Genomic DNA, 24,759 nt, shown 5'->3' with positions numbered 1-24,759 from the left:
AATACACATATATAAATATATATTTATATTATATTTATTTTTTTAGGTTTTTCGGTTTTTTTTTTTCAGGTTTTTCAGTTTTTTAAGTTCGGTTTTTCGGTTTCAGTTTTTCGGTTTTTCGGGTTCGGTTTGGTTTGGATTTTGAACTAAATTCGGTTTTTCGGTTTTGGTTCGGTTTTGGCAAAAAACTTAACCGAAACCCGAATGCACACCCCTAGCTATCGTAGTTTGGGTAGGAAGCTTTCATAGGCGCGTAACGCCACCGCTCTCTTAGCTTAGTTTAGTTTAGTTTGCTGCTTTCTTAGTTCAGTTTCATGGTTTCGATGGAGGGATTGACAACTCCGACGTCGGGATTACGTTTAATTTCATGTTTTCAAGACTTTAATGTAAATTTACAGTGTGTTGGTCGTTTCAACGGTAGAATTGACGCCTCCATCTTTGGGCATCCGCAATGGGCGGACGATGGCACGCCCGATGGCGCGCATCGTCCGCGCCATCCATCGTCCGCACCCATTGCGGGTGCGCGCCATAGGGCGCGGACGATAGTCGCGCCCTATGCTTTGGTCGCGGAGGATAGCGCGGACGATGGCCATCGTCCGCCCCATTGCGACTTTCGCGGACGATGGCCATCGTCCGCCCCATTGTGGAGGTCGCGGACGATCAACCGCGGACGATGGCACGCGGTTTCATTTTTTTATAAATACCGTTCATTTGTAACATTTCATTTCACTCGATTTCATTTTCGAAACTTACAATTACATAATTACTACGAAATGGATTCAAGCCCCAATATTCCTACGTTTAGCGAAGGGGCGCATTGGCTGGGTACAGAACCCGACGATTATCGTTCGTTCGACACCAACGCCCATTACGATCCCGATTTCAGTACGAAATCGTATGGGTTGTCTGACATGGAGCCGTCTCCGCACCGCCCAACCGCAGCGGCCGATCCCGACCCTGCCGCGACCGCTTCCGCCCCAATCAGAAAGAAGCGGAACCGGCAGCGGGCGCAGAAGTTGCTGCCTCCCGGTGATTGCGATGAGTACGCCCCCGGCCGTACGAACTACAACGACGACGAAACTCTCACCTTGGCCCGATGTTGGGTAGATATATCGGAAGATCCGATATTCGCGAACAACCAGCGACAGATTGCGTACTGGGAACGCATCGCGGACCTCTACAATTCGGTGAAGCCGCCGACCGCGTACAAGCGCAAGCGTGAGCAACTCCGCAAGCACTGGGATCAAGTCAAGAAGCAAGTGAACTTGTACGCGGCGGAGTTCGAGAAGTTCACGCGGTCACAGGGGAGCGGCGAGAGCGCGAGCGACGTGCGCGCTAAAGCGCTGTTGTCGTACCGGTCGATGTACGACGACTTCAAGCACGAGGCCATCTGGGCGTTCTTGAGGGACAAGCAGAAGTTCCTAGGTGGAATTCTGCACACTGGTGCGCCGAAGAGGATGAAGACCACTGAAGCTGGTGATTACACGAGTAGCGGCAGCGGCAACCACCCGGTTGACCTCAACCGGACGTACGTGGATGAAGGGAGTTCCGGCACACCGGTGTCCTTCCGGCGTCCTCCCGGCGTCAAGGCTACGAAGGCCAAGGGGAAGGCGACCGCGACCTCATCGTCGACCGCTGCAACCCAAGCTCAGGTCCCGGTAGAGCTCCCGACCCAGACGGCCACCGCGTTTGAGTCGTTAGCAACAGCGTCGATGGCAAGGACGATGTTGCAGACGCACAGGGCCCTCAAGAAGTGTACCGACCCCGACGAAGCCGAATATCTCCGGGCGTTACTCGATGAGCTGCGTCGGAAGTTGGGAATTGGTCCGACTTAGTTTTTTTTTATTAGTTCAATGATGTAACTTTTTTTTATTAAAACTTCGCCGTTTGTTATTTAGACCGTTTTTATTTACTCGTTACTTGTTATTTGAAAACAGTTAAATTAATTAAACAAAACAATAAAATGATGATGTGGCGCGCCATAGGGCGCACCTTAGGGCGCGCCTTAGGGCGCCCCACTGCAGGTGGGGAGGTAGGAGGATAAAACTGCTGACGTGGCGCGCCTTAGGGCGCCCCATTGCTAATGCTCTTAGAAGCTCCTTCACACCTCACTTTCTAGTTAGATTTAAGGGGTTCAGCAGAGGAATTGACGACTCTGACGTTGGATCTCACTTATTTCCAGTTTTATGAAGCTTTGGTTTATTTTCATGTTTATGATGCTGTGTACTCATATTTATTGAATGATTTTCGCAATTGGTGGTCAAATAGACCTGTAGATTTAATTTAGTTGTTTATGTATGTCTTTCGTTGTGCAAGGGGCACCAAATCCCAGCAGCTCTACGGTGTAATACCGTCATTTTACTAAATTCAAGACTTGACCTCCTCTCATATCTATAGGTACTTATTTATAGGACTCTCAAAGTGACATTATAGACATATTGACTTCTAATATTTAAGAATAAGACTTTTAGACTTAACTTTCTAACTTCTTGATGCGTATCAATTTCAAATGGCAAGACAATAGGGATGTGACATGCTGTGAATGAGATGAAAGATTACCCTTGTGTGAGTAGGTAGAAGAGGAATAATTTATTCAATATTAAATAAATTTTAATTTATAAATAAATAAATAGCTTATGTTTTTTAAATTGATAACGTTCATAAAGCCCTGATCAGTCCCAACACTCCCTCCATCAATGGTCCGACATTAAAACTATTAGAATACAATGAACTAAATATGAATTAATGTTGTTCAAATTCTCCATGCATTTATCAGAATGACTTACTTCCTACGCCTCCCCCCACATTTACACACACTCACATACAGGCGAAGGCCTTAGCCAACAGTAGTAGCTAATAAATTTACAATTAGATGTCCTCATAAAAGAGATCGAATTGAAGGAAATATATCAATGGATATTTTAAGCATTATTTGACTATGAATGTACAGATCGATGCGAACTACATAAATGGTGTGGTGAATTATATTTATGAAATACTATATATTATAAGATGATAATAAAAAGAATGGAGACAAAGGACTAATTATGGACAATCATTGTTTTTATGCGGAATTGAAAAAATAATGGGGGACCTTTGACTCATAATAAGGTAAGTTGTGATGAGGGTGATGAAGACGATATTAATGTCCTCATTTTTACATTTTAGTAGCGGTCCTCCATGTTTTTGGGGCACTTGTATATTAGGTTCCCTCTTTTCCATCACTCCTTATTATCTATATCTCTCTCTTCTCTCAAAAACAGTGTCTGGAGTTCGAAATCTTTTTCGTATTCTTGGTGGGTACAGTTTATCTTCTCGCCGAAGGTATGTATACATATTGTATTCATCAGTTTTAATTGATGCAATGCATAATGTTTGTGTTATTTTGAAAATGCACTTGGATTGCAATGGTATATTGGTAAATGAATTACCTTTTTTTGACATAATTTTTGGGTGAATAAAAGATATTATGTTTGTGTTTTTTATGATCTGTTTGGAAAATCGCAGATAAACTGCATTTTCGTGATCGTTGATGTTAAGTGATCAATCTTAGGAACTGTAGTCATGAGTGGCAACATTCCTAACGTTGTTGAACGCCCATTCAGGCCAAGTGAGTCCCAATTCTTGCTTACATGTATTTAAATTGAATTTTGTAAACGAAGCAGAAGTTACTTGAATTTTAGGCTTGTTTGCACTTAAAGAAGTATATTTATGTTGATATTGAAGATGGTAAGAAAATCTGATGAATAGATGAAACAAGAATTGTGACAGTGTTGGTAAATTGGTTTTTTTGAATTCTTAAATTATGATAAAGGATGTTGGTAGGCGTGGTTGGTTGGTGATGTAAGTGTTATGTTGCAGGTCTTGAGAAAATTGAAACAGATATAGCGGAGGATGAGAGGAAAAAGAAACATGGGTCTTTTAAGAAGGCGGCAATCAGCGCCTCTTCCAAATTCAGGCACTCCTTAGCTAAAAAGGGTCGTAGTAACAGCAGAGTTATCTCTGTAGATTTTGAGGATGAGCGTGATGCTGAGGAGTTGCAAGCTGTAGACGCCTTGCGTCAGGTTCTCATCTTCGAAGAATTGCTCCCTGCTAAACATGATGACTATCATATGTTGCTTAGGTAACTTCATCACTTCCCGTCTCAGTTGAAGAGCTACTAACCATAAATCATGAAATTTCATTTGGTGAAACAGGTTTTTGAAGGCTAGGAAATTCAATATTGAGAAAACAAAGCAAATGTGGGCTGACATGATTCAATGGAGGAAAGACTTTGGTTCTGACAACATTATGGAGGTACCGGCGTACTGTAATTAGATATGAAGATACCTCAATCTTAGATTTCTAAATGATGATATTGTGCAGGAATTTGAGTTCAAGGAGAGGGACGAGGTTGTTAAATACTATCCACAAGGGCATCATGGTGTTGACAAAGATGGAAGACCCGTTTACATTGAGAAGCTCGGTCAAGTTGATTCGACCAAGCTCCTGCAAGTTACCTCATTGGATCGCTATCTCAAATATCATGTTCAGGAGTTTGAGAGGACCTTCATTGATAAGTTCCCAGCATGCTCCATCGCAGCCAAAAAACACATTGATCAGAGCACAACCATATTAGATGTTCAAGGAGTGGTAAGTAAGGGAATCCTTCGTAGCGAAATTTCTTGATATGAATGGAAAGAGAATTACCACATATGACTGACTTTCTGTAATATATCAAGCCTTTAAAACTAAAATATATGATGGTGTTCAATTTAGGAACAATGAGAAATATAAGATGTGTGTGACGATTATTGATCTATAATGAGAAAGACATTCGAAAGGATTATTGAATTCTCACAAAAGTCGATCTTTGGTTTTAGGGACTGAAAAGTTGTAATAAGGCTGCTAGGGAACTCATTCAGACCCTTCAAGGCGTTGATGGTAATAACTACCCTGAGGTATTCCTTCTTTCCTTCACTGGCTCATTTCCTTTCATTTTCCTGTAGTTTATTTTAGATTGAAATTAAACTTTTTCCTTTCTTTCAGACTCTATGTCGCATGTACATAATCAACGCAGGATCTGGATTCAGGCTATTGTGGAGTACAGTTAAATCGTTCCTCGATCCTAAAACCACATCTAAGATCCATGTGAGTTGAATTAATCTACATCTCTTTGGTACAACGTCAAACATCATGCATGTTCGTCTAACCAATTATTGTGTTTTGTTTAACTAGGTTTTGGGTAACAAATATCAGAGCAAGCTTCTTGAGATCATTGACGCGAGGTAAAGTTACCTCAATGTTTTGAACAATAATGAAGTTTTGTTTTCCATCAAAGGAAGCTTATTGAAATCAAATTTTCAATAGTTCAATTATCATAATATTTGATGATTGGTTGTATCAGTGAGTTGCCAGAGTTCTTGGGTGGAACTTGCACTTGTGAAGATAAAGGTGGTTGCATGGTTTCTGATAAGGGACCTTGGAATGACCCTGACATCATTAAGGTTTGTCTATATTCATCGATCTATATATGTTGATATTCTTGTTTTTAATTTCACTTCAACTAACTATCTTAAAACCCTACATGTTTATTGCAAGATGGTCCGAAACAATGAACACAAATGCACAAACCGTTCTTTCACCCGTCAATGAATCCCCGAGAGCTGCTAATGATGATACTACTCATTCACACATCTCCCATGTTCATGAAGAAGAAGTTCAAAGATTATGCAAAATTTGTTTTAGACATTAATCAGTTTTCAATTCAAGGGTTTTTTGATGTTTTCAACTTTATATTGTCTCATATTATTACATTATTACAGGTGACCAAACGACCACTAAGTGCATGTGAGACTGTGAAAGACAAGCCCATGAATGATATGCCTGTTACAACCATTGTATAAAAAAACAGAGAAACAAATAAACTTTGCTAAAGGTAATAAATCATCTTTCTTAAGTTGGAAAATCACTTATACATTGAAATTTTAATTCTTTTTTCTTTTCTTTTTCTAGCTGCATCCTCAAGTTGTTTTCCTGCAAAACACTCTCTTAAGCCTTCTGAGATAATTAGCAACCATATCTTGAATGGAGTAATGACTATTGTTATGGGAGTCGTGACTATGGTTCGTATGACACGAACCATGCCAAAAGGACTCACAAATGCCACCCTCTACTCCTCCATATATAGTGATAGCGACTCAAACTCGCCTAGGGAAACCATCTCAAACGAGGATTACATTATCATGATGAAACGCATGAACGAGCTAGAGGAGAAAGTGATCATCCTCAGCACGAGGTCCACAACTATGCCACCTGAAAAGGAAGAGATGTTAAACAATTCCTTGCAACGCATAGACATGCTGAAGCAAGAGCTGTCTACAACCATAAAGGTACTAAAATCCAATCCTAGACCAGAAAAGTTTTTGCAATATTGCATCAAATAAGCCTAAAATGTTAATGTTTTTTAGACTTTGGAGGATGCCCTGGTTCGGGAAGAGGAACTCGTTGCCTTCATTGAAGAAGAAGAAGAAGAAGATTACAACATGCTTTGATTATTTTTAGAGATGGTGTTGTGCTGCATCGAACACCATTTCCTATAATTCTTATGTTTTTCGGACCTTGTTGTAATCTTATGTAAATAGAACTCTATGTTGTTTGTGTTGGAATTTTACACTACAATTTATAGGCTGAGAGTTTCATTGATGACCTCAGCATTCTCTGCTCTTGCTTACAGCATGACGGGGTCCAAAAACAAATTGAAAATTCCAGAGGGATTTCATGCATCCTACAAAGAATATGTATTGAAAGATTTTCATCTTCGTTTTTAAAATATTTTCTATATTTCTGCATTTAATATTGGTACGAAAGTCCTTTAAATACTACTCATGTTTGATTGATTCTAGGCAAAAACCAAGGTATGACCGTATCTACGCTATATGCAATATTTCTGAAACTACTATATAAGAAAAGGAGTGAACTTCGAAAACAGTCCCTGGACTATGCGTTTATCTCGTCCTTAGTCCCTGTACTTTCAAAATATCCCTAGACAATCCTAGAGTAAGCGTTTATCTCGAAAATAGTCCTTTTAGCTTTTTTTCAGTCGAAAATACCCTTTTGGGGGGTTTGGGCAATTTGGTCATTTCCAAAATTTTACTTTTCAGGTTGTGTCAGCTCAATAATGATTTGTGCAGGTTTGTCTGACTTTTTATATTTCTCTCTCTCACACCTTCTCTCCTCTATTAAATACTCTCACCTTCTCTCTTTTATCTCTCTTCCCTTCTTCTTCCTCCCCTTCCTTCTGCAAAAGTCGACGCAAAATCTCGACTTTAAATGGAATGTTGCGAGAAAAAGGGCAAGGTTTATTTTCGGTGGTGTTATCCGAATTGTGTGGATTTTGACTTGGTTGGGCCGATTCGGCGCGAAGATTTCATTTGGTGGGTTGGAGGAGAGGACGAAGTTGTTTGTTTCATTTGTAGCCATTATCGTAGGTTTGAGCAAGTAGGTTTGATAGATAGATTGCAGTTCGTGAGTTTTAGGGAAATTTGTGATTCGCTTAAATTTTATTTGATTATGCGTTTCTAAGGTGTAAGAGCATCCGCAGCGGTGGCGAAAGACGCCACCGCCGTCCGCGCCGTTGGCAAGGCGCAGGACCGCCGCCGCTGCAGCCGCGCCGCTGGCACGGCGCTGCTCGATGTATCGAGCACGTCCGTGCCAGCGGACGCACACGTGGCGCGCTCCCATTCGTCAACGGCATAGCCGTTGTGTTTAAACTTTTTTTTATTTTTTTTTTAAAAATCGGTATTTAATTATAAATAATGCTAAAAAATAAAAAAAAATATTTTCCAAATCCCAAAAATATGGCCGTTTTTTTCCCGTTTTTTCTGAATTTTTTTGATTTTTTTTTATTTTTTTTTTCCCCAAAATCATCTATAAATACACACATTCATCATCCATTTATCACATCAAATCATCTCTCATTCATCTCTCATTCATAATTCTCATACAAACTATCAACACATTCATCACCCACTCAAAATCTCAAATGGATTTCACCCATATTATGGCGGAAGCGGAACGCGAAGAACAAGAATACTACGAACAACATCGTGCCGCTTACGAAGCATATGTCGCGGCGAATACCCCTGCTCCTCCTCCTCAACGAACCAGATCAAATCGCTACTGGGCAAACGGCCGACATGTTCGACGAGTATTTGCATATCGGTGAGTCCACTGGAATCCTATGTTTAAAGAATTTTTGCGAGGGCGTTCGTTCTGCTTTTGGGGATGAATTCCTTCGAGCACCCACCACTGATGATTGCCAACGGTTGCTTCGTCTTCATGAATCAGTCCATGGCTTTCCCGGAATGCTTGGCAGCATTGACTGCATGCATTGGAGGTGGAAGAATTGTCCGACTGCTTGGAGGGGGCAACACTTGAGCGGTCACAAAGGCGGCGGCCCAACGCTTATCCTTGAGGCGGTCGCCGACTACCGCCTATGGATTTGGCATGCATATTTCGGCGTTGCTGGATCCAACAACGACTTGAATGTGCTATATTCGTCACCACTCTTCAATGATGTGATGAATGGTGTAGCACCGGCGATCGACTTCACCATCAACGGAAATATATACCGCATGGGTTACTATCTCGCCGATGGTATCTACCCAAGGTGGTCGACGTTCGTGAAGACGCTCCACAACCCGCACGACCCGAGACGGGTTCTTTTTGCGCAGCGTCAAGAGTCAGCGCGGAAAGATGTCGAAAGAGCCTTCGGGGTCCTTCAAGCTCGATTCAACATTGTGAAGGCCCCGGCTCGGCTGTGGTACGTGAATAATATCGCCGACATCATGTTCACGTGTATTATATTACACAACATGATTATAGCCGACGAAGGGCCGAGGGCGGCTAGCTTCTACGACGAGGACGAAGCCGGAAGCTCAACAGTGAGGTCTCCCCTACGCCGAGGCGAGCATACGACGGTTGGCCAGAGGATCGAGACAAGACACACAATGCGCGATACTCGAATCCACAATCAACTACAAGAAGACCTAATCAACCACATGTGGGCGAAATTCGGCAACGAGTAGTGTCATTTTTAATTTTTAGGATTTTAATTATGTAATTTTTAATTTTTAGGATTTTAATTATGTAATTTTTAATTTTTAGGATTTTAATTATGCAATGTTTAATTTTATTTGTCATTTGTAATATTTATTGTGGGTTTTAAATGAATTTTAATATTATGGAAATGTTTTTGTGTAATTGAATTTTATATTAATTGTGCTCGTCCTTGCGGAAGAGCACAGTTGTGGGTGTTGTGCTCTTGCCAGAGAGCAGGCATGAATAGTACCGCCCGGGCCCACAACCGTGCCGCTGGCAAGAGCACGGCTGTGGATGCTCTAAGTATGAATTTTATGAAGTTTGTAGTTGGTGATGTTGTAGTTTGATTGAAAAAATGATTTCAAAATTTTTTGTAGAATATGAAAATCACGTTGTCGGAAGTAGAAGTATGAAATGGGCATTTTCATTCGAAATGTCTGACGTTTGGTAATGCTCGAAATCTAGAAATAAAACTAATCGTACCTAATAAACTTATAGTGGCTACTGTAATGGATCATGTTGGGCATCCTACTTAAATGGATGTTACTGGGCATCTACTTGAATAGATTCTGAGACCTGTGCTAAGACGTGAAACTCAGTTTTGAATGGTGTCGGCTTCGTTTCGTTTGCATTTTGGGGTCGCTTTAATCTTACAAAGATACTTCTCAACTTTTCCTCCGACAATTTTCCACCAACGTGTGGGTTTGGATTTCTGCTTTTCTCCATTTTGTTGTGTTTAGGCGTATGTATTGGGTTGTGCAGGTGTTTATATTAGTTGATAATGTATCATTAAATGAGTTAGTTGGAAGTTGGAAGTTGGGGAAGTTTTTTTTTTTTTTTCAAAGGAGGATCGACGGTGGTTCCCCACCTACCCCCCGAAGTGACTCGGACCCCCGGCCTAACGGTCGGAGGTGAAGCGTCTTACCAAGCTGTGCTTCGTTGTCAAGGTGGGACCCAATGGGTCCACCAGCCCCGCAGGAACGGGTCCAGGATTTTTCACCTCCCCCAGCTCCTGGGTCCAGGCACGGGTACAGGTTTAATCACCTCCCGAAGCTCTGGTGTCAGGCCAGTGAATCCACTAGGCCCCATGATTTGAATGATATGAATGCGTATTAACGGCAATAGAAAATAATATCAGAGGTAGTATACGAAAATAATATCATATTGGGTACTGATCGAATTACACATATCATACGAAACTAACATCATTCGAAACTAATATCATACTGTGTACATACGGGGGTTCACATTTAATTCAGAAAATAATATCATATTGAGTACTAATAGTAATAGTAATATCAGAAGATGGCAAAGACTACTACACAAAATAATATCATACTTCATACGAATAGTAATTTGAGCCGTAGTGGATGCCACAAAATAATATCAATTTTAGCAGAAGAAGGTTTAAGTACATAAGCACATACGGGGTACTCCTAAGTTATGTATGCAATCCTACATAAATGCATACCAAAATCATAATCAGTCTGCACATCCCTTTACTATTCCATGGGCAAAAACAAACAAAAAGGAGTTGCAACCCAAATAGTGAAGGCTAGAAACGCAGACTGTATGTGATTTACACCAAAAAACCATTAAGTTTCAATATTTGCAATGCCATTCACCAAAACCATATTTTCATATAGACGGCCAATTCAATCAGCCGTCTTACGACTACCACATATCTGAGCTTTCCGAACATGGTTTGACTACGAAGCAGCACGGCTCGGCCTAGCAGTTGTCTCCGTAGTACGACGAGGAGGTCGGTCCCTCTGCGCGTCTGGCTCTTGACTCGCATGAGCACTTGGTTGAGCACTTGCTGGACTAATTTGGTTGTTGGGTACTTAAGTGTCACAGAATAATAAATTGAACAGGGTGGCATATGCATATCTATATGGATTTATTTTTAATTTTGTTGATTATTATTATATATATTGGTTAAAGAATATGTTTGATTTTTGGGTTGTGGAATTAAAGGTAAGGTTTATATGCACTGAGTTGTGGCTCATATAAACCACTATTATTTTTTCCAGGACTAAGATATCAGTGAATTTTTTTGGTTGACGTGAGTCGTAGGAATTGCACGCATTATCAGGTTTGGTGGCTGATGCGTTTTTACAACCTTCTCCTCCTCATCATTGTTGCATGTAGATAAAAATATAGTATATAGAGTGGTGAGAGGGTCCCACTACTGTTCAGAATATTTTGAAATATGTATCTGATAAATGTTGGTTTTTGAACTTATTAATATATGGGTTTTATGTAGTTGACACGTGGATTATTGACTCAACTTTATTTTACCCAAACAATACCCGCAAGTATACGGGGTTATCGTAGAAATAGCAGGCAAGAGTATATAGTATCCCACATAGACAATTAAGTGTAAACCTAAGTACCACGAATAAATTTCAACTACTATCCAGACGATCAAGAATTTTGGTTTTGAAACTAACAACTACTAAAAGCATATAAATACAAAGATTGAAATAAATCAATAAACCCTCAACTCCCCCAAACTTAGACTCTTGTTTGTCCTCAAATAAGAATAAGAAATCATGAAGAACAAACTCGTGCATAGAGGTGGGATTGATATATTGCTTCAGAAAATTTTGCAAAACACGTTCGAAGGTAGGAAACATACAAAAAAATCAACCAAACATTAATTGAAGCTACTGTCTCGTATATCACTTGATGTCAATGCTTTCACAAGGTTTAGGGAGCGTGATTTTCTCTCTTTTTAATCTTCCCTCTCACTCAAGTGTATAAGAGGTAATATAAACACTCAAATCAAGTAACTTGCAATGCTTACCATGGGCTTGCTCAACGTCAAACGTCTCCTCTGCTCGGATGTGAAAGTGAACCTAAGATCAGAAAGGTCTTTATTTAGGTTGTAATGTAGGCTCTTTGGACGGTAGGGAACATTTAGGCTATAGTGACTGAAGAATATAATTGAACCACATATCTCCACAATAACCATTCACCAATGCAACTCTCACATAAGCTAGATTTCATCAAGCTTCCTCCTAACTTCCAAGATCCACTTATTCATATCCTTATCACACTTTTTATTTATTAACATTTTTTTCTTCTAGACTTCGTCTAGCTTATACCTCCTTTTTTTACACCCCTTCCTTGAACACTTACGACAATGTGCTTCCCTTTCTTACAAGCTTTCACTTTAGAGAGTGATTTAAAACATTGCTTTCCAACAATCAAACATATTTTTGGCTATGAAGGATAACTAGGGATTTTACAAGTGTATGAGGGTAATCAAAGAATGCCTAACTTCATCCCTTAAGTTCATATCCACTATATAGACTCGACATGGCAAGGAGCAAGTTCTAGAAACAAAGACAAGTACTCAATCAAATCACACACAAAGAAATACGGCTCAAATCTCACAGGGATTAGCATTGACCAAGCAAACATGCACTTCACTCACAATTAAATCATGAGTCGATCACGCAAGTCCCTAACCATTTTAACCAAAATTTTCAATACAAAACAATCATCATCAACTATCAATCCATTGCTTAGCACAAATTATCTTACAGTCATCCATATTCAAATTCGAGTCCCACAGACGGGACTTACACCAAATGACACAAAATAAGCAAAATAAAAGCAAAATAGTCTCAAGTACGCATCCGTTAAACAAGTGGAGAAACGAGCAACCAATTCACGACAGAACGCCCCCAAATTTATTCAAAACAGAGGATAGAATAAGTTTGAAGAAAAGTGGATGGTTGAGATACCTCTATTCCAAAGGCGGTGGGAACCTCGTGTAGTATGCCCGGTAGAAAGCCTGGTGCTCTGCATCACTAGCGTCGAGCCGAGTGTGCAGGTGCTAAATTTGTTCCCCATAGTGATCTAACCGGTTCCCAAAGTTGTCTAACCGGGTGTCATACTGGGCTCTCCACGCCATGGCATCTGCGTTCCATTGTTGCACCTGAAGCGCTCGTACCCCTGCAGCTATCTCCGCCAAGTAGCTGTCTCTGGAATTTTCATTCGGTTTTCATCCTACCCGTCCGGGTACAATATTTTTACTAAAATCTCACCCGGCCGGGTGTAACTTCTTAGCGTGTTTTTCTGGTTAAATCTGCATTTTTCCCTTCTTAAATCCTTGCACCAAGTTTAATACCGAGCACAGCAGAACACCAACTCTAAGTTCCAACAAGACAACTAAGGAATGAAGAAAAAAACTAATGAAAAGAAAATAAACATTCATGCACAAAAAGAAGAAAGAAAACCAACATGCCAAAAACAATAAAACAAAACTCATACTTAAAATCACACAGAAAGCGATAAAGTTACCTACTAGGGGTTGCCACCCCTAAAGCGCTTTTGGTTAAAGTCGTTAGCTCGACATCTCCATAGTGCTTCACTAGGCCTCCAACGAGAGCCGGAATACCTCTTCCTTCTGCTCCATAGTGTGAAATTTCTTCACATTTTGACCATTGGCCGTGAACATTCTCCCATCATCAGCTTCAAGCTCCAAAGCTCCATTCTTCATCACAATTTTGACTTTCAAAGGTCCGGACCACCTTGACTTGAGCTTACCGGGGAAGAGTTTCATCCGTGCATTGAACAGTAGCACCAAATCTCCTGGGAAAAATTTCCTTTTCTCGATCATCTTATCATGATATGTTTTGAGACGTTCCTTGTAGAGTGCAGAGTTCTCAAACGCCTCATTCCTAAACTCATCAAGCAAGTTCAGATAAGATTGCCTCTCCTTTCCCGCCTTTTATTAATCTGCATTTAACTGTTTCACAACCCAATATGACTTGTGCTCGAGCTCCACCGGAAGATGACAAGATTTCCCAAATACCAACTGGTAAGGTGACATGCTGATCGGCATTTTATAAGCCGTCCTATACGCCCAAAGTGCATCATCGAGCTTCAACGCCCAATCCTTTCTGTTGGCATTCACCGTCTTCTCCAAGATGCCTTTGATTTCTCTATTGGCCAATTCAGTTTGACCATTGGCTTGAGGATGATATGGGAAAGTGATTTGATGCTTAACACCATATTTGCTCAACACGACTTCCAACCACTTGTTTTTGAAGTGGGACCCCCCATCACTAAGTAAGGCTCTCGGCGCTCCAAATCTAGTGAAGATGTTCTTTTTCACAAAGTTAATCACCACCTTGGAAGAATTGACCGGAGTAGGGATTGCTTCCACCCATCGGGAAACATAATCAATCGGCAAAAGAATGTATGATGGCCGGAGGATGGTGAGAATGGACCCATGAAGTCGATCCCTCACACATCAAAAAGCTCTATCTCCATGATGGTAGTCATCGGCATTTCCTTGTTCTTGGAGACACCCCCCGTTCTTTGGCATTCATTGCAGTGGAGAACGAAATTCTGACAATCTCCATAAATGCTTGTCCAATAAAATCCGCATTGAAGCACTTTCATCACCGTCCGGTTGGCTCCAAAATGACCTCCGGTTGGACTTGAGTGGCAATTTCTGATCACAACTTCCCATTGCTCGTTGGAGTACATCTTCTAATGACCGTATCTGCGCACCTTCTGAATAGGAGCGGCTCATTCCAAAAATAGTATTTGATGTCGTGAAAGAACTTCCTCTTTTGATGCCTGTTGAGGCCCTCCGGGACCACCTTGGCTACTAGGAAGTTCATAATATCTGCAAACCATGGCGATGAGCTTTGAGCATAGAAGAGATGCTCGTCAGTTACTCCTCATTTATAGGCTTCTTCAAATTCTCCCCTTCAAAGCAGTGCTCCAATCTAGATAAGTGGTCGACTACCACATTCTCATACCCCTTTCTGTCCCGGATTTCCAAGTCGAATTCTTGGAGCAAGAGAACCCAGCGAATCAATCTAGGCTTGGCGTCCACCTAAGGAAACAGGTAACGAATGACGGCGTGATCTGTAAACATAATGGTTTTCACTCCAATGAGGTATGGGTGAAATTTATCGAAAGAATATACCACGGCCAACATCTCCTTCTCCGTGGTGGTGTAATTCGCCTGAGCTGGATCTAGAGTCCGGCTTGCGTAATAAATCACCCTGAACACCTTATCTCTTTTCTGCCCCAATGTTGAACCCACGGCCACATCGCTGGCATCGCACATAATCTCTAAAGGCTGTGACCAATCTGCTATAAGTACGGGAGCACTCACCAACGCCTTTTTCAGAATTTCAAAGTCGTGTAAACATTCTGCAGAGAAGTTGAACTTTACATCCTTGGCTAGCAGATTGGACAGGGGACGAGCTATCTCGGAGAAATCTTTTATAAATCGTCTGTAAAAGCCCGCATGTCCCAAAAAGGCTCCTCACGGCTTTCTCACTAGATGGTGGTGGCATCTGCTCAATTGCCACGATCTTAGCTCTATCAGCTTCAAGTTCTGCAGCAAAATTTTTGTGCCAAAGCACAATACCATCACGTACCATGAAATGGCACTTCGCCCAGTTGAGCATTAAGTTAGTCTCTTCGCACCTCTGCAATACTCTCGTCAGATTATCCAAGCAATGGTCATAGGAGGACTTCCATGATATCTTCCACCATGTCATGGAAGATAGACATCATACATCTCTGAAACGTGGTAGGGGCGTTGCACAGCCCAAAAGACATCCTCCGGAAGGCATAGACAACGTACGGACAAATAAAGGCTGATTTGTACTGGTCCTCTGGAGCGATCAATATCTGATTGTATCCAGAATAGCCTTCGAGGAAACAGTAGTAATCATATCCCCCCAATCTGATGAGCATCTGATCAATAAACGGGAGAGGGAAATGGTCCTTCCTCGTGGCTGCATTGAGTGTTCGGTAGTCTATGCGAACTCGCCATCCTGTAACCAATCTAGTGGTTATCATCTCGTGATTGCCACCTTGTATCATGGTCATTCCACCTTTCTTGGCTAGAACTTAGGTAGGGCTCACCCAATCCCTGTCAGAGATAGCATATATGATCCCGGTTTTCAACCACTTCAGTACCTCATTTCTGACCACATTTTGCATTATTGGGTTGAGCCTCCTTTGATTTTGGGCTTTAGGCTTGGACCCTTCTTCTAGTACAATCATGTGCATGCAGACAGTAGGGCTGATCCCTTTGATGCCCAAATTCGACCACCCTATCGCTCCCTTGTGCTTCCTAAGTACTCTCAGCAGTTTATCGAGTTCAGTAGGAGTAAGTGATGAAGAGACAATTACCGGATAAGTCTAATTCTCTCCAAGAAATGCATACTTGAGGTGTGAAGGCAACGACTTGAGTTCTGACATGACTCGTTACAAGTATGGTTTTATAGGGGTTATTGCACTAACATGGTTGATAATGTGCGCAAAAAGTGGTGAATTTGAGTGTGCAGGAACTATAAAGTGTTGAAGCGGCAAAGTGCAGGAACAACTTGATCAACTCGGGAAAGAAGCGAAAAACGATCAGAATCGAAGATAAGTTGATCAGTTGCGGACAAGTAATGAAGCCTGCTTAGACAACAAGTTGATCAAGTGGAGTTCACCTCAATAGATGATGAGTCATAGAAGAGAGAAGAAAAGATGCCATCTCAAGGGCATTAATGTCAAGACAGGTTGAGCTTACCCTAGGGATTTGGGCCCAATACCATCCTATAAATAGTAGAGAGTGCACACAAGAGGAGTTGGACACCATCATCATTTTCCTTCACCACATTCCACGCTTCACACTTTTTCATAGCATGGAGCAAACGAGTTAGCAACAGTCAGAGTTGTCGTTCTACCTCTATTTTCATCTTTTCTTCCTCGTCAAGGAAGGAGGGACCTGGATCTGTCAAGAAGTTCTCGTAGTTTGTGTTTTCCTTACACCCCCGAGGGGTCAAAACAATTTATACTCTGTTTTTAGTTCACCTTTTCCATAGGTTAGTTGTTTTTATGTTTTTCTCCTAGTTGCTACTCTAGTTACCTTTCTGTTTGTTAATCGATCTTTAAATCTTTGTTTTGGATTCTGCTTTAGTTGTGTTTATTGAAGATCATTTATGAAATGGAGTATTTAATGCACGATGTTTTGGATCTGATGTTTTCTGCTTTCATTGCTTTCGTTTAGTCTGAGCTCAATTCTGATTCAAAGTTAGATTTGCATAATTTAGTTGTTCAAGCTTAGATCTGAGTTTAGATGGAGTTTGCGATGCATGTTAGTGTAGATTAGTTGACCTCTGAGTTAGATTCTGTGCTGATGTTTGCTTGTTGTTCTGTTTTCAATTTCCCGTAGGTAGATTTACGTTTTAGTTCGTCAACTTGCATGAGAATAGGGTAGATACTTTAGATCTGTTTTCTTTACGTCAAATTTACATGGATCCGTGCTTGATTTGTTTGATTTATGTTTTTATATTTTTTGCTTTGTTTAGATCTGCTGTAAGTGTTTTTATTTAGTTGCTTAGCGAAGAAAAAGGTCGTAGTTCGTTAGAATAGAAGTCACTGTCACCTTTTCGTTGTTTACAGCTTTTAGTAGTACGCCTATTTGTGTCAGTGGTCCCTAGTTACTTTACCTTTCCGGTCTTAGTTTAGTTGATCAAGTCAGATATTCCTTCGTTTTGAGTCTATCCAGTCTAGATTGATCAATTCTGTTTAGCAAGTTGATCAGTTCTTGTTTCTTAGTTTAAACTTAACCCACTGAAAAGCGTGGCCGCAGCCAACCTCCCAATGTCCCAAACACAACTCAACTCGCCTCTGTCCCTAAGGGATTCGAACCTTACTTCCCTTTACTAAATCATAGTATTGTGGGTTAAGGTCTTGAATGCCCTGAGTTCTCTGTTTGCATACCTAACGACCAGTAGTTGTTAGCCGAGTTGAACCATCTATTGTCTAACTTGATCAAGTTGCGCAGCTTTACATGTTTTTAATTTGCATGTGAACTCAGAGTCTTTAAGGACCAACTTTGAAGTTCATCTTTCTTCTTTTATTTCTCTTCCTCATCTGCCGGATCTTTAAGAGGCAAAAATTTATTGTTCCTTCTTGGAATCTCCGCTGCCAAATCAAGAGCTCCCACAAAGTGAAGCAGTAAACTTGATGCACTATTTATTAGCACTAAAAATACTTGCAAGTATACAACGTAGATCTAGTATAGCTAAAGGTCAGTACCGGGATATCGAACACAAGGAATACGATTGCAACTGTCTATCATATACTAAGCGTCATTTACTATTTAGAGACACAAGATTTTTGGGTTGATTTATAAACTAGACAAAAAGAAATAAATAAATAACTAAAAACGCCAAAACAAATAATATAAAGCAGGCTAAGGAATGTAGAATTTTAGGAACCACAATCAAAAGCTAATATCCAAAGGAATTAGAGTTACTAAGCTATCACATATGTAAAACTATATCTTCTCTCGAAGCATACAATTTGTAGATTGCTACCTAGAACCGAAGTCTCCTTCCTAGAACTAAGGCAACAACACCTAAAAGCTCCTAAGATAAATTTGCTTCATTCAAAGGCTTAAATCTCTCGATTTTATTAGCAAAGACGTCAACTTCTCCTCTTTCAAATTAGACTATTCACTTCTCAGTTCTTGTAGTAAAATCCACATGCATTCATAAGATGGCCAATCAAACATATGTATAAGCACAAGAGAACTCGAAATAACTACAAGAGCTAACAAGGAAAAACAATTGAATAAATAACATATAATCAGAGCATGTTTACCAAAAATTCTACAAAAGATGTTTAATACTCATAGACAAGTAAAAACAACAAAAAGTACTAGACATGAAGAAAAACAAAATAAAGCCCAAGGTTGAATGATGTAGTCTTAAATATTCTCTTCCCTGGATCTACAGAGCTCCGCTCCAACAGAAGATTGAAGGATAATATGTGTGGAATATGGGATGGAAGAAGTATAGAGATGGAGAGGGTAGGAGGCTGTCACTACCATATCTCCCTAGTCAAAGAAAGTGTAGCTATATCGCGACTAAAACTTACTGAAGCTGTCTCAACTCATCATGAATATAACTTAATTCAAGGAAACATTGTTTGAATGTGCTAAAGATAACATAGTACTGAATCAGAATGAAATCTTGGACATTGTCTTTACAAAAACAAGTCTAAGTTTACGCAACGGAAGAGTACCAAGACAGATGTAATATGTATGAAGATATACTACACCAGCTATCCTTCTACTTATTTAGTCTTCTGTCCCAACACCTCCTCTGCCTCGACCGATCAACCTGCACATTAAGGAAAACAATATGCAGAGTTGAGTACTTGATATACTCAGTGGGCTTATGCCGAAAACTATTTTCTTTTAGTTGTCAACCAAGCTGAGTGAACGCGGGGTTTTTCTGAAAACAAGTCCCGGTCACTAAAATCTGTTATTTCTTTCTGAAATAGACTGCAGTCTTTTAAAATTCTGATGATATACCATGTCAAACTGCGTGAATCGGGAATGTGGCCACATTCCACGATCACTGGGCCGGCCAACCTGGCGGTAGCTCACGGCCCCTGGACCGGCCAACTTGGCGCTAGCTCACGGTCCCAGTGTTTACACTAGTCCGAGTAGGGTTTGCGGCCCTACTGGGACCCGAATTCGATTTAACTGGTTGGCATAGCCAACAGATAGGCAATCATAAAACAAAAACTGGGCATGACAACTCATTCAAATAATCATGTTTTCACATAAAACACGCTTTAAAAGACATGAGAGAAAGCCCACCTCGATTGCTTAAACTCTTGCAAAACGGGTGCTTTCCTTGTCCTGAGATTACTCGTCGAGCGACGACGTTCCTTTACAAAATTAATATACTTAAATTAGGCTTTAAGTAATTATTTCTCTTGCATGTATGCATGTCTAAGCGTGTGCTCTTTTATTTTATCTCTTTCTTTCTAAAATTTAGAAATCTATATTCTGTAATTAAATCGGCGATTTAATTTATTCGGAAACTGGCCGAACTGTGCGGGGTATACTAAATTTCTGAATTATCTTAAGTATTTTTAAAATACTTTCTATGACTAATAAAGTCCGCTTTAATTATTTATCGAATACTACTTCCACACGGCTTAATAATTTCTCTTCTTCTGTGGCTTAGGGAAATAATTTCTTTATACTCTTGAATTTATTCAAGATAATGACTTCAACCAAATTAATGGTCCAAGTGATTAAATTCTCAGGCCCAGAATACTATCCCTTAATTAAATAGGCCCAACTTTCTTTTCTATGGCCCAATTTATTTTATTCCTCTGGGCCATTCTTAATTTAAATCGGCCCAAACTAATTTTAAAAGGGAGAGGGCCCAAATCCTTCATACTCCCACCCGTCACTTTCTTCCTCCTTCACTTGTTCCTCACATTTTCCCCCAATTCAAATCAATTTCCAATCGAAGAAGGGGCGGAACCCTAGCTCCATCGCCACTGTTCCGGATCCCGCCTCTCCTCCCTCTCTTGAATTCCCCCTCTCTCGCCTCTCTCTGTCTTCTCCTTGCATTCCCAATTTGGAGAAATCAAAATACGAAGCCAATCCACCATCTGAGATGAGGGTCTAGACCGGAGGAAGGAAACAGCTTCGCCGTCATCTCATCTCCGGTGCTCGCACAGCAGCTGCCGGAATCAGCAGTGCTCACCGTCGCCTCGCGAGGCTTCAGCCGTCGCCGCCGATTCGCGCTGCTGGTTCAAGACGGCACGGCGTCGCCGCCACCGTCACCGTTCGCCATCGCCGCTGTGGTTAATATGCCGCTGCTGTTACAGCAGCCCCGAAACACTCCGGGAGGTAAGTCCTCTTCTCCCTGTTACGTCCTTTTTTTCGTATTTTCAAATTAGTTACAGCGGGTTCGGTTCATGATGGTCCAAATGATGGTGTTAGATTTGTGTTTATTGTTGAAAAAAAAATGCTTGCTATGCCATAGGAGCTCTAAGTCCTATCTTAAGGTGCTATGTTGTATATCTGCCAAGCTGCTGTCTTCTTCGTGGAAAAACAGTGGCTCGCTGCTTCTGATTCTAGTGTTTCTACCTGGGTGACTTGTGATCGATGGTGTATTGCAGTTTAAGATCACTACTCGTACTAAGCATGCTGCCTCTCATCTTGTGAGCATTTATTTGTGAGGGTTAACGGTGTTCTCTTAGCCTAACATATCGTGATTTCCTAACATGATTCATGATGGAGTTGGAGACAAGGAAGAAGGGGGTGTTACCTTCCTGCGTTGCCCTGTGAAGTTTTGGCTCCCAGGCTTCGGCCTCCTTCTCACTCTCAATCTTACTATAATGCCGGTTAGAAAGTGTGTTAAGGCAGTGTGGTTGAAGGGGGGCACCATATATATATAGGCTGGAGTATCTGGAAGTGCAGGGTGTATCTGCTGCACCAGCTGTTTGTTTGAGGGTAAAACTGTGGTGTACTCGTGAAATCAGAGCAGTTGCTCCCTCAACTGTAACCCCACTGCAGGAGTCCCTCCCTTCCCTTTTTCTTTTGCAGCACCTTTAACTGAATTGCAGGTGTACAACCATGACTGATTTTCCTGGCATTGGCAGATGTAAAACGAGGGTACAAGGTTAGTCTCAGTCTTTCTGAGCCCTTGCAGCCGTTGGAGGAGGGTGCCGTCCGAGCTTGCTTCTTTTAGCCCAAGCACTTCCTTATTTCTGGAAAGGTGGTACTACTTTTCCCCTTTCTAAGTGGCTGTTTTAAACACTCTATTCCTTATGCATTTTCTTTGTCTATTGGCTCGTTTTGGCAGGGACAAGAGGCTGACCTCGTCTAGGTGGCCACCTCATCGGTTCGGCCCAACGGGCCGTCGGAAACTGGGCCGAAACCATGCTAGGAAAAGGGCCGAAGCTAGTAGTTCCATGATAGCGTTTCTACTTGATGTCCCCCTTTTTATTTCATTTCAACTTGTATGAAAACAACTATACTAGTTAGTTAGCTTATTTCATTTCCTTTATCTTCATTGTCAATATTTGTAAACTTAGACTTGGCTTGGAAAAATAAAATGTTGTGTTACTCAAGAAATAAATAAAAATTCTTTCATTCATTATCAAATATCTGGTATTTATTTCACTAACTCTCGAGAATTCAGATCTCGGCTATTACAGAGGCTCTGAGATGAATATTATGAGATGAATATTATGAATTAGGTTATGGGGTATATATAGGCTTGAAAAAGGTTTATAATTGGTAAAAAAAAAGTATCCTCCACGTAATGGGAAATATGGTAAATTCGAATTCTTCAATTAATAGGAGAGATTTGGCAACAATTTCTTTCCTTCCTTAATTATCGCGTAATTTCCGTTAGCTTTTGACTGCACTGCGCAACATTCTTAGAATGATCATAACTTTCTCCACAGAACTCCGATTTAGATGTTCAAGGTACCCACACGAAGCTGTTTTGAAGACAAAGAGAATGGTATGATGTATTAAGAACTGATTGAACTTCAAACTCGTTGGAAGATGGGCTCGAACAGAGGCTGCTGCACCTTGGCCATTTTTACTCCTTTTTCTATCTTTTTCGATAATTTATCAACAAACACGTCAAAATACCAAAATGTATAATATACGCAATTTAAGAACATAATTTGCAAGATTGACATTTAAAACGAGCCAAATCTAGGCCTTAGAATCATGCAAAAACCGTGTTTATCAACTGATCATGCAGCTATTAGGCATTTGTTTGCAAAGGACGCAAAACCAAGACTCATCCGGTGGATCCTATTGCTCCAACATAGTGGGTTCTATTGGCCAACCATCTACCGTGACTCCGCCAGTTTTGTGCTCCAATGCAACGAATGCCAGCGCACGGGGGGAATATCAAAGAAGAAGGAGATGCCTATGAACACCATCATTGAGCTAAAATTATTTGATGTGTGGGGGATAGACTTTATGGGACCATTCCCAAAATCAGGGGAGTACCAATACATTTTGCTTGCAGTTGAATATGTGTCTAGATGGGTGGAAGCAATTCATATCAAAACTAATGATTCTAAAGTTGTGACTGCTTTTGTGAGGAAAAATATTTTCGTAGGTTTGGTACACCTCGCGCTCTCATAAGCGATGGAGGATCTCACTTCAACAATAGGTGGCTAGACAACGTATTGGACAAATATGGAGTTAAGCACAGAGTCAACACTCCATATCACCCCCAAGCTAATGGGCAGACCGAGCATGCAAATAGGGAAATCAAGTCCGTCCAATAGAAAACAGTGAGCACTAATAGAAAGGATTGGGCACTCCGTTTGGATGATGCGTTGTGGGCATACCACACCGCATACAAATCTCCTATAGGCAAGGAAAGGCGTCTCTTTCTCAATGAGATGGACAAATTTCGAATGGAAGCCTACGATAGCTTGTCTACTTACAAAGAAAGGATAAAGGTTTACCATGATAGGATGATTAGTCCATGAGAGATCACCTTGGGGATGTAGTTTTGTTCCACAATTCGAGACTCTCTCTTTTTCCCGGAAAGTTGAAGTCCAAATGGACCGGTCCGTACATGATCAAGAAAATCTATGATAGTGGGACGGTTGAGTTGCTAGCTCCGGATTGGACGTTGTTTCAAGCCAATGGCCACCGTGTGAAGAAATACTATAGTTCGGACAAGGTGGTGGAAGAGGAAGTAGCACTAGAAGACCCACCCAAGGAGTAAAAAGGGGGTAAAGTCAAGCTAATGACAACCCAACCCTTTATTTCAATTTTTACTTAAGTTTTTGAGTACTATTGGGTTTTTGTTTAGTTTCATATTATTGAAAATTTTTGCAGGATCTGGACCTTCGCCAGCGATCGCTGCAGAAGCTGCAGCGGCCCGCTGGCCAGCTTCTAGAAACAACCTGACTCGCCGCAGCGACCGCCGCCAAATTGCAGTTTCCAGCCGATTTTTTGAATTTCTCGAATTTTCGCCCCGTCCATCCTCTATGCGAAATTTTTCTAAGGTATGTTTTCTTTTTAGTAGTTTACTCTATTACTCTGTATACTTGCAGGTTTATTTAGTGCTAATAAAAAGTGCATCACCGGCTTGCAAGTTTATGTTTCCTTCATTGTTGACATCCTCCTCAGCCCCAGCCCCAGTCCCATTATCGGTTTCTCCGACCTGGTTTGCCTTTGTGGTAAACTCCTCAATCACAGGCACAAAGCTTCTTCCTATATTGTTCACGTCCTCGGGCCAAGTTGTGGTTGCTCCACATGGTCCACCCAGGTTGAGATCTGTGTTAATCTCCCTAACCCTAGGCCAATGTGCAGTTTCTCCCACCTGGTTTTCCAAATCCAACTTATTGTAACATCCCAAACTTTTGTGACTCTTTTAATATGTTATTGGAATTTATGAAACTTTTGTTTCTATGTGATTAAGTGAGTTGCGCGAAATAATTTGTCGTGGTTAATGTGAATGATGAGCTTGAGTTTTTATTTTTTTTCCAATGAGGGGAAATAATTAATAGGATCATGCATTTATTCTTTCTCAAGTCAATTCATTGAAAATAGTACTTCTTTTTGTGGATTTAATTAATTGATTTGGGACATTATTCCAAATTAAATCCAAACCAATGGACCTTAAATTACACTACATGAAATTCGAACTCCATCCTTTTATCCTTGGGAGTTTCGAAAATCTCCAATAGGAGATTGGATTATTTTTCATTTGATTTAATTGGTGCTTTATCGACTCTCTTCTTTTGAATATAATCCAATTAAATCATGTTATATTTTATTTCTTCACCCCAAAATAAATAGAGAGTAGAGATTTTTGCCTTGGCTATTTGAGCCTAATT

At 40.8% G+C, this 24,759-nt stretch overlaps 2 protein-coding genes and 1 long non-coding RNA gene across 3 annotated transcripts; all 3 read left to right on the top strand.

Moving 5' to 3' along the window:
* The first annotated feature begins 3,156 nt into the window (after window positions 1-3,156).
* LOC121795721 (phosphatidylinositol/phosphatidylcholine transfer protein SFH3-like) lies at window positions 3,157-5,734 on the top strand. The gene is given in 11 exon segments (XM_042194314.1): window positions 3,157-3,324; window positions 3,508-3,610; window positions 3,862-4,123; window positions 4,197-4,296; window positions 4,366-4,632; window positions 4,863-4,940; window positions 5,029-5,130; window positions 5,218-5,267; window positions 5,387-5,486; window positions 5,581-5,618; window positions 5,620-5,734. Coding segments are annotated over 10 exon segments (1,158 nt in total). The 5' UTR covers window positions 3,157-3,324; window positions 3,508-3,564.
* Window positions 5,735-5,806: 72 nt separating this feature from the next.
* Window positions 5,807-6,835, top strand: LOC121795727 (phosphatidylinositol/phosphatidylcholine transfer protein SFH10-like). The gene is made up of 3 exons (XM_042194326.1): window positions 5,807-5,917; window positions 5,995-6,371; window positions 6,450-6,835. Exons 1-3 carry the CDS (start codon window positions 5,857-5,859, stop codon window positions 6,531-6,533), a joined length of 522 nt encoding a protein of 173 aa, XP_042050260.1. The 5' UTR covers window positions 5,807-5,856; the 3' UTR covers window positions 6,534-6,835.
* Window positions 6,836-20,338: 13,503 nt separating this feature from the next.
* LOC121795718 lies at window positions 20,339-22,042 on the top strand. The gene is made up of 2 exons (XR_006049614.1): window positions 20,339-21,653; window positions 21,741-22,042. It is a non-coding gene; the product is annotated as an uncharacterized LOC121795718 (long non-coding RNA).
* Window positions 22,043-24,759: the final 2,717 nt, after the last annotated feature.

This window comes from Salvia splendens, chromosome 1 (assembly GCF_004379255.2).
Source record: "Salvia splendens isolate huo1 chromosome 1, SspV2, whole genome shotgun sequence".
Taxonomy (NCBI): domain Eukaryota; kingdom Viridiplantae; phylum Streptophyta; class Magnoliopsida; order Lamiales; family Lamiaceae; genus Salvia; species Salvia splendens.
The sequence above is the reverse complement of the archived record's forward strand: the minus strand, read 5'-3'. Positions and strand labels throughout refer to the sequence as shown.